Here is a 10,953-nt window from a genome sequence, read left to right on the forward strand (position 1 = left end):
TGCCTCTTTCTGTACCGTTCTTCCTCTTTCTGCACATGCCTTACCTATGTAGGTTTAGTTAGAAATGAAATTAAATTAAATTAAATTTGATTTATAAAGCGCATGGCTGCCCTAGAGCGTCCCAGCGCTAACTGACTAATAACAGAGGACTCTGAGGATATAGGGTATTATGAAGTTTTAGGGAAAAGAAAAGTTTTAAGAGATTTTCTGAATTTCAGATAAGAGGATTCCATCCGGATATCCCTGGGAAGAGCGTTCCAGTTTTTTGCCGCGTTCATAGAAAAACGGCGGCCTCCAGTACGGGCCTTCCTCACTCTGGCGACAGTAGCAAGATTGTCCCCTTCAGACCGTAGGGCCCGAGCCAGTCTATAGGGACAAATCAGATTTCTCAAGGCCGGTGGGCCTTTACCTTGCAGTGTCTTGTGGGTAATGCAGAGTGATTTGAATGTGATTCGTTCCTGGACTGGGAGCCAATGCAGGGCTCTCAGCAATGGTTTGGCAGAGGCTCTTCTTGGCGCCCCCATGAGCAGCCTAACCGCAGCGTTCTGCACCCGCTGCAAGATGTTAATTGTGGCCTTTGGTGCAGCCAAGAGAAGAGCATTGCCGTAATCCAGTCTGGATAAAATTACGCCCTGGATTAGTAGCTTCCTGGATTGAAAAGGCAGGAGGGGCAGAACTTTTCGTACTGCACGAAGCAGGCCAAAACATCCTCCTGCAACTTTCTGTGCATAGGTCCTGAAGGTTAATTGGGGTTCGAACCAAACCCCGAGGCTTTTAATTTTCTCCTTTGGTTGGGGCAATTCACCCATGCAAGGCGGCCAGTACTCTGTGGGCAGGGATGTAAATTGATGGCCCAAAACCATAATCTTGGTTTTAGCCCCGTTCAATTTGAGCTTTGAGCCGGTCATCCAGGAAAAAATTGTGGTTAGGCAGCTCGAGAGGTTGTCTGAGCATCCCCCCTGTTGTGTCAGCGAGACGACTAATTGGGTGTCGTCTGCGTAGCTGATGGATTTAATCCCAAAAGGGGCTACTACCTCCTCCAGCGGGGAACATATAAACATTAAACAATGTGGGACTCAGGGAGGATCCCTGAGGGACCCCACACTGGAGGGGTGTAGACTTTGACATGACACCATTTTCCCAGATCCTAAAGGAACGTTTGTTCAGGAAGGAATCCAGCCATCTAAGGGCTGACCCTCCAATGCCCAGTTTAGCAAGACGGTGGACCAATGTTACATGGTCCACAGTATCAAATGCAGCGCTCAGATCCAGGAGCATCAGGGCCACTGATCCCCCTGAATCTAAGATGCATCTGGCCTCTTCCGTCACTACTATGAGGGCTGTGTCAGTGCCCTGTCCTGGGCGGAAACCCGTTTGGGAGTCGCTCAGTAGGCCATTACTCTCCAAGAATCCTGAGAGCTGATGATTCACTAGCTTTTCAGCGATTTTGCCCAATCCAGGTAGCAGAGAGATCGGGCGAAAGTTGGCCAAGTCAGGTCGGTGGTGTCTAGTCCCGGTTTCTTTAGGAGCGTTTTAATTCTGGCCTGTTTCCAGCTCGGGGGGACTATGCCATTAGTGAATGAGGAGTTTAACAGATCTGTGGCAAGGGGGGCAATAGTGCTCGCAATTTGTTTGAGGATGTGCATAAGCGCTGGGTCAGAGGGAGAGCCGCTATTTACGGTGGAAAGAGTGTTACATATTAGATATTGGCATTTAAAAAAAACTTAGAAATTCACTGAAAAAAACACATGTTTCAGGGACGTTAGAGTTAGAAATTAACATTTAAAACAACTTAAATATTCACTGAAAAATCCACAAGTTTCAGGGAGGTTATCGTTACGCTGACATTTCACTCATACATAACCAGAGAAATTGAGCTGTTATAGTTTAACCACCCTAGGGTGGTTAAAGTGTATCCAGGAATGCATACCCCAAAATCTGCGAGAACTGAAGTAAGACTATTTGGCTATTGTACAATAAAATGGCCACTACAGCCAGAACCATTGGAATTATGCAGTTGAAAAGGGTCAAATTATGCGGCAGGGTTGAGTAAATTATGTGGCAAGGAAAGCCAAATTATGCAGCATAATGCACCACATTTTGTAATAGTATTACTTCATAATTTTGGCATTTTTTAACTTGGTAACACTGTCTGGACATTGGTTGCACCTCATTAATACCAGTTTAATACCCAAATATAGCAATAAGCAACAGAAATGTATTCAACCCAGCCTTTCACTGTACGATAACATATGTTGCAGCATTTTTAGTAACTTTTGAAGCGTTAGAGCTAGAAACAATTCCATTTTTAATCAAATCTACAGTTTATGCGTCAGATGAAGGATTATGTGGCAAATCTATAACTGTGTGAAAATCGACACAGCCGCACAATTGCATAATGCCAGTGGCCCGACTATAGCCCTCATCAATGGCAATCAAGTACATAAAAAGAATGTCTTCTGCTGAGGAAATGCGAAAAGAACCGTGGTCCCAAGACATAGATAATACAATCAATGTACACATTCATCAAATGATCAATTTATTCAATTGCATATCAAAAACATTAAAAAACAGTGTGACGCCACAGTGGGCGAGTTGTGAGAAACATGCTCGGTGTGCTCATGCAAGTGATACACACGTGTGATGATCCGGCATCAAGAGTGTGTATCAAGTAAGACGAACATGGCCCATTTTATTCTCATCTACAAATTAGGCTCGTAGAACTAGTCGATGAAATTTCGATCCTTTGGACAGATAGAAGGATCATCATCAGGACTCTAAGAATACATGAACCCAAGAATAATAATGGACGGGCACTAATCTAACATTGCTGAAGGCACTAATGGGCTCAATTCAGCAACACCTGTGCGAGGATTGTATGACTCCCAAAGTCGTCAAAAACTGTGAGTATAGTTCAGATGGGGTCCAGGGGATCTGGTAATGGGAGCGGGGCAGAGCGGGCCGCATCTAGAATGTAAAAGGGCCTCCAGAAGAGTACTGCGAGATCTTTGTGGACAGCAGATAATTCTGCTTGAAAGGAAAGCCGAGTGAAGTTGGCTGGGTGTGCCTAAAAAAAATGGCTCCTTCTACTGAGTCTGCAGAGGAAAAGCACACACAAAACTCATGTCAATCCTCCAATGACCCACACTTCTTTGTCTCTAGCTTTTACTCGAATGCATTAGCATTCACTAGAGTGATTGTATAATAAAGTACAATTCCCAAGAACTGCAAATGCATACCGTACTTTGATGAGTACAAGTGAAGTGTTAGCAGCAAGGCCTACTTACTTTTATCCCCTCTAAGAGGCACGCCTCCTTGATATCCTCATGGGATACGCTAGATCAGATATATGGTGATCATTACCCCATAGCCTTTTCTATTTCTTTACCATCCCACATTATAAGTCATCATACTCATCCGGTAAGGTACGACCAACCAATCTCAATAGGGGCGGTAAATGGCTATACTCTTAAATGGGAAAAAATTGAGCCTGCTGGCCTGCTTAAGAACTTAATAGAGACGAGGTGGGAAGAGGTGCACATTTGTCTGTCTATGACAGAACACCCCCAAAAATTTTTGGAATCTTTCTCAAAAATACAAGAAACTCTAAAAAAGTTACTTACCGGCCAGTTTAAGTCAGGCCCCTATATATCTAAAGGATGGTTCGATAACAATTGTACATGAGCACTTAAGTTATTGAAAAAGGCTTTACAGTCCATCCCGAAGTCCTTAACTGAGATACGCCAGGCTAGATATTGCTACCGTCATGCTATTAAGAGCAGGATAAAAACTATGAAGGCGGAGGCTTGGCAGACACTGTTGTCAGCCTCCGAAAGTCGTGATTCCTCGGCTTTCTGGAAGCTAGTCAATGCCCCACTTCCGTGGGTTAAAATGCCTGAGAAGAGGTTAGACCTGGCCATTGATGGAGATACTTGGGCTGCTTATTTTCAACAGCTGTATAGCAACCCAAGTCTTCTCGGTACAACTCCATCGGACCCTATTCTTTCCTCTCCTACTATCACAGTGGATTTGGGAGAGTGTGTTCCTGACATTGTTTTCTCATGTGATGAGGTCATCCTTGCTATTAAGGAGAGTAGATCTGGCAAGGCCCCCGGTCATGATGCCATACCAGTGGATGTCTTTAAGGCTGAAATTGATTTTTGGGCCCCGTTATTAACATCTGTCATGAACTGTGCAAACGTTTATGGCCTAATCCCATCCTGGTCAGAAGCTATTGTGGTACCCATATACAAAAAAGGGGATAGGCATGTACCCTCTTCCTATCGTCCTATCTCCTTGCTTGATGCCCTAATGAAGATTGCGGGACGCATCATCCTAAAACGTATGCATAACTGGACAGAGGAGGCTGATGTCCTCTCTAGATTTCAATATGGTTTCCGAACAGGTAGGGGTACGGTCGAACAGAGTTTAAACTTATATTTTTTAATTTCTAAATATGTCTAGGCCAAACATGGTAACCTTTTTGTTACATTTATAGATTTGAGCTCAGCGTTCGACTGTGTTGACCACAAGCAATTATGGGGTGTTTTGGAGGACATGGGACTGAACTTATCTATTCTTAATTTTATTATTGCTTTGTATAGGGATGCAGGGGCCAGGGTGCGGTACGGACAGAAAGGGGAGTCCTCCTCAAGATTCACCATTGGCAGAGGTGTGAGGCAGGGGTGCATTTTAGCCCCCCTGCTTTTCTCGCTCTACATAAATGCCGTTGGTGACTTCATGAGGAGTTTTGAATGTGATTACCCTAAGGTAGAGGGTCATGCCGTCCCAATCTTGTTATACGCAGACGATGCAGCTATTTTGTCTCAAACAAGGTTGGGGCTGCAGAGGGCGGTCACTAAATTTACTCTCTTTATGAAAGAAAAGGGTTTGAAGGTAAACATTGCTAAGACCTTTTACCTTGCTTGTAGCAAGGGAATAAAAAAAAACCCATGCCCGATATTCATCGAGGGAAAAAAGATAGACACTGTAGAACAATTTCCATATTTGGGTATTTGCTTTCATAGAAAGGTGTCCTGGCAACCCGCTGTAAAAGTTAGGCAGCTTGCTTTTTCAAGAGCGATTGGCGCACTCAGAGATTTTGCTAGCAAAATTGGGGGGAGACCAGTCAAACAGCTCATTACCATTTACAAAGCAAAGTGCGTATCAACGGCTATCTATGGGGCAGGGCTCTGGGGGATCGATACAATAACATCAATCCAGAAATGTGTCCAACTTCAACTAACAAAACACATTGACCAATTTGACCTCCTCAACCCTCATCAATCAGGCTTCCGAGCGAAACATAGCACGGAAACAGCTATGACACACATAATTGATGACACCCTCCAAATCCTTGATCGCAATGAGTCTTGCCTCCTCATCCTTCTTGACCTCTCTTCAGCATTTGACACGGTCAAACATGAGAACTTGCTGGAGCTGCTAAGCACTAGAATGGGTCTATCGGGAACTGTTCTCAAATGGTTTTCGTCCTTCCTTCATAACCGGTCTCAGAAGTTCAAGATCGACAATGTGCTATCTACACCTGTGCCTGCAGATCTAGGTGTTCCACAAGGATCCTCCCTCTCCCCCAGACTGTTCAACCTCGTCATGGAACCGCTCGCCACCTTGCTCCAAGCATCCAATGTTCAATTCCATATGTACACCGACGACACACAACTTTACCTAAAGCTACAATCCCCGGAAGATATCAAACATCTGAATTCCACACTTATTAACACTCAATCTTGGCTGGCCGATAATCACCTCAAACTAAATGCTCTGAAAACTGAGTTCCTACTCATCTCACCCCCGGCGAAAATTTCCACCACCGAAACCTGGCTCAATAACCTAACAGCACTCAATGTCCAACCTACCATCGTGGATTCGGCGAAATCCCTTGGCATCACACTCGACGCCAAGCTCAACATGCAGCAGCACGTCAGCAAAGCCACAAAAGGAGCTAATTTCCAAATCAATACACTGAGGAAACTTAAACCCTTCCTCCCTGCCAAAGACTTCCAAACTGCTGTACAAGCTTTAGTCATCCCTCGAATAGACTACGGAATTGTGGCCCTCATCGGACTCCCGCTATCCACAACAGCACCCCTAAGAGCCTCCTTGAACGCTGCCGCGAGACTCATTACTGGCTCAAGAAAACATTTGCATATATCCCCAGACTTAAAGTCTCTAAAATGGCTGCCTTTTGAAGCCAGAATACAGCTAAAAATTGCAGTTATGACACACGCGGCCGTGCACCACAATGCACTCAACTACCTCGCTCAAAAGTTGTCTATATCAGGAGGTTCGAGATCCAATAGAAGTACAAAAAATCTACTCCTGAAACCCCGTAGATTCCGGAAAGAGAAAACATACAAGCGCTCCTTCTCGGGAATGGCACCCAGGATCTGGAATGCGCTCCCTCCTGAAACCAGGCTTATCTCCTCCACTGCACTCTTCAAGAAAGAGGTGAAAACCATCCTTCTGGCCAAGATCTCCTGAACTTTATAGGTGCTGGATCAGAGACTCTGCATCGCTTTGTATCACTGTTCACTTGTCCTTTGGCACTATACTCCTACTTGATGGTGACACTACTACGCTACTCTCTTACTACCGACCAATATATGATACACTTTGGTTGATTGAATCACCCTCCCGATGCCCCCACCCAGTGTTCTCTCTATCCTAAGAAATTGGTATAAGCCATCCACACATCCAAGGTTTACCTGAACCCTTCTGTAGTGGGATCAATGACTTGTGCCGTCTTATATTACTTGTTTACCTGATTGTATATTGATATGTTTTCTGTACGTTATTATTATCCTACTATGTTAGTGACTATTATATTGCTCCCATTATCTCTGTTCATTCCTGCTGCCCCTACCCCTGTCTCTGTGAAGCGCTCCGATATCTGTAAGGATCTTGTTCACGCTATATAAAACTTTGAATAAATAAATAAATAAATAAGGATGAAAAGAATTCCTCAGATACCTCCTAGGATTGCCGAAGTCAACGTCTACTTATTTGACGCACATAGAGTTGGGACTACCGTTTATCTCTGATACCATTAAGACTGAGCCCATTCTCATATGGCATAAGCTTTGGACCACCCCAGAAACGACTTTTAATCGTGAAGTAATAGCTGACTGCCAAAAATTGGAGGGGGCAAAACACATAAAATGGATGTCTTTCGTTGAAAGGTTGTGTCTTGAAATTGGCCGCCCGGAGTTTTTTATTGACCCATCGAGTCTGGAGCAAATATCGAGGAAAGCCTTGAGAAGTCTCTTAATGGACCATTTAGAAGCCAAAAGATGGTCTACCCAAAAGGACAATAAAACTGTTTTGGCTTTCCAGAGGATCACTAAGGTTCAGGGTCTTCAACTATACCTGACAACTGACATTAATTGCTTCTCAAGAATGCTCCTCTCCAGATTTAGATTGGGCTTCTTTTTTCGGCTAATTACTTTCCCCTCTTGCAATGATTGGTCCCGAAACCTGCTCCCTTGCCCGTGTGATGATATTGCACCCCAAACAAATATACATTGCATACTTTTCTGTAAATACTATCAAGTACCTAGAAAATCCTTACTGAAACCTCTACTGAAGACCTGGGGACTGCGGTCTTGTAAGGATGCTTTTGTTAGTTTACAACAATTGGAGAACAAGGAAGTGATACTTATTGTGGAAAAGTTTTTAAAATTGCTGCTAAGGTTCAGGAAGTCGATATGATGCATGAATTTTTATAATTATTTATTGTCTATATATTCTTTTTAATATCTCTTTTATTGCTAATGACATCTCCTTTGTTTCTTGTGAAGCTACGTTCTTCTGGCATTTTATAGTTCTATATGTGGTTTTTTAATTGCAATTCGATTATTGTAATGTGTGCTTTTATTATATCCTTGTGATTATCCAATAAAGCTTATTTGATTTGATTTATCCCCTCATCTCTGCATTGTAGCTCTTATGAATGTGGATCTAGGAAGAGATTTTTAACATGGTATAGATTGTTTAGCATTCCGCAATATCACAACTATCATCCAAGCAGTAGCAAGGCAATATTGTCAATATATCTACATTAGATAGATATTGTTAGCAATCTATGCTACGTGAAAGCATTCTATCTACAAACAAATTTAAACAATTGTGTAGTTGGCCCCACCCTTATTATGAGCGACATCTTCACTAACAGTATTATATCTTTATATTAGGGCATTAAGAATGAAATTGAGTTCACAATTTCCAGTAACCATTTCTAGATGTACATATACTATATATTTGTGTTTTTTTATTCCATGTATAATTTAGTTACCTGCAAGTTGTTCTCGTCGACACCATAGCTGCACTTTTCCCACGGGCCACAGCTATCAGAAGCTTTTGTCAGCTGGATTACAGCATTGTGCTTGGCGATGCAAACAGTGACTTCATTAGGTTTCAGTTTATTTCCATGATTGAAACGAACAAACAAAGAGTATACCATCCGAGTGTTCTCTGAAGTAAAGCAGATGTTGTAATGGCTAGTCCCTGCATAACTTTTCAATGTCTCCTTATTGATTTGAGGAACATGGATTATCACAGTAACTGAAATATCGTCTTGGGTGCACTGGAAGTGTGGGCACAGGGACTCCGCCTCCTCTGATACAGGCACTTGCTCTTTATGATGGACTGTAAAACATGGCTCTCTAGGTTGTTCTAGTATTTGAACGTCTCTAGGGCCATTGTTATTGGTCAGCACAATATTTTCTGTTTCTGCCAATGTCAGAACATTGCGTTTTTCTGTTGTCTTCCCAAACACATCGGGAATTTGGGTGACAGATGAGTCCCCTGACACCGGGATAGAAAAACTCTCTGTCTGAGTGACACCAGGACCCTCAGACTCTGTGATACAAGGGCCCTCAGGCTCGGCGATACAGGGGCCCTCAGGCTCGGCGATACAGGGGCCCTCAGGCTCGGCGATACAGGGGCCCTCAGACTCGGTGATACAAGGGCCCTCAGACTCGGCGATACAGGGGCCCTCAGACTCGGCGAGACCAGGGCCCTCAGACTCGGCGAGACCAGGGCCCTCAGACTCGGCGACAATCAGGGTCTCCGAGCCAAGGCTGCCATTGTCGTTGTCTCCTAAACATCTTGCTGCCTGTTTTATTTCCCCATCTATGGTCTCCGACGTGAAAGATTGATCGGGTTGAGAGCTCTCCGGTGCACTAACCGTGGGCTCTTGAAAAATTGTTTCATCGCAACCTTCCTTCGTATTAAGCTCTTCGACAAGTTGCTTACTCTTGGATTTACTGGCGTCCTCTTCTTCGGCATTCAAAGGACTCGTGTTCACGAAGGCCTGGCATTTCTGTACCACGACTGGCAGCGTAACCAGCAACTGTCTCTTTGCCTTGTTGAACTTGGCGCTACCGAGGGTTTCATCAACAGGGTAAGGGAGGGGGACTCGCAGACTGTATGCAGGTGTCTGTGACTCCAGGGTCAGCAGCCGTTCATGTATATCCAAGTTGGCATCACCAGCTGATTTCAGAAGAGGCAGGTCTATGGTGACCAGCAGCTCTTTGGGCACAGGGCTGGGCACCGCGTCCCTGGAAAGGCGGAAGTCCTGCAGATCGACGTAGGACCTGTGGGTGATGGTGAAATGGGGTTCAGTGGGAGCAACTACCGAGGCCTGCGGCTTAGGATCCTTTCTCTTTGATGAATACCGGTCCGCCACAGGTTTATCCTCGCTGCTTGTGCCGTTCGCCTTTACATAAGGATATGGGAAACGGAGAGGGTCGTCGGGGTCCTGGCTTGGAGGCTGTGGGACTCCCGGTAGAGGTGTTCGCAGCACGGTTGCCTGTGGGACCCCTTTGTACTTTGTCTTCAAAGTTTTGACGTTACGTTTGTCCAGCGTGACCTCAAACTGCTTCTCGACCCCTTCTAGAGCCGTGGAGTCCACCATTTCCTTGAACTTGGGGTTGCTGCCGGCCATGCGCAGCGTGTCTGGGTGGAAGACCACATCGTAAACTGCATGCTTCTCCGAACTGCCCTTGCCTAGATCCTCCCTTCCAGGTGAGAGGCTGTAGGGCAGAGACCACTGCTGCCCACCCTGGGCCGGCTTGCACTCGGGCTGGCCCATAAGCGGGTTGCTGCAGACGTTAACGTAGCAGCGCTGCCGACCGCCCAGGCTGGTGCGCAGGACATGTCCTGGCTGCGGATGTACAAATTTGGCGTCCATGCCCCTGTCCTGCTCCATCATCCGAATCTCCTGCTCGTAGAGCCGCCGGTTCTCCGGGTTCGAGATCTCTTCGGCATACTCGCGGAAGAGCTCTTTGAAGCGCTCGTCCTTGAAGGCCCGGCTCAGGCGCTCCACCTCCTCCGAACTCAGATCCAGGTCCTCCAGTTTATCTCCGCTGCTGTTGGTAGCCATTGCTGTCTCTTTGAAAGCTGCGCTTTGGTGGGTAGTCGGGACGCCGAATCCGTTGCTATCCGGGTGCACAGTTATGACGGCAGAGCACTTCAACCAATCACCGACCTCAGAGAATGTGCATGGGCATAAAAGATGGACTACTAGCCTAGGGCACACTTCAGACGTCTTAGAGGCGCTACCGCTTGAGAAAGTTAGGTCAACAAGTGTCTACATTGGTTTAACTTTCTTTTCATTAATTTACCTTTTAATTTGGAAAGCAGCAATGTGCCTGTCGACTTCTATTACATTGACAAAAAACAAGCACCTGACATATGTTACTACTTTGATTAACAATGATTTTGGATTCTGTAGCGTCCTCCCCAACCTGGGTACTACGCCACGCACTGAAGTTTTAGTAGTACATCTCTTTATTCTGCCCTGTAACTGCACATTCGACATTCAAAACCAGCTTCCGTACATTCTCTGTAAGACTTCTGTCACAGCTCTACAGAGTCCATCAGGAGCCAAAAGAGTTGTAATTTTTTTCACAAACTTTTTTATTGAGTCATCAG

General features: G+C 45.1%; 1 protein-coding gene across 1 annotated transcript in view; it reads right to left on the bottom strand.

The window, feature by feature from the left end:
- DNAAF2 (dynein axonemal assembly factor 2) overlaps positions 1-10,468 on the bottom strand; it is a 163,246-nt gene extending 152,778 nt beyond the window's left edge. Inside the window, exon 1 of the mRNA XM_078659703.1 lies at positions 8,312-10,468. Coding sequence (XP_078515829.1) covers positions 8,312-10,402 — 2,091 coding nt within the window. The 5' untranslated portion in view covers positions 10,403-10,468. The remainder of the gene's footprint in view (positions 1-8,311) is intronic.
- Positions 10,469-10,953: the final 485 nt, after the last annotated feature.

Source organism: Lissotriton helveticus, chromosome 9, assembly GCF_964261635.1.
Source record: "Lissotriton helveticus chromosome 9, aLisHel1.1, whole genome shotgun sequence".
In the NCBI taxonomy this organism is placed as follows: Eukaryota; Metazoa; Chordata; class Amphibia; order Caudata; family Salamandridae; genus Lissotriton; species Lissotriton helveticus.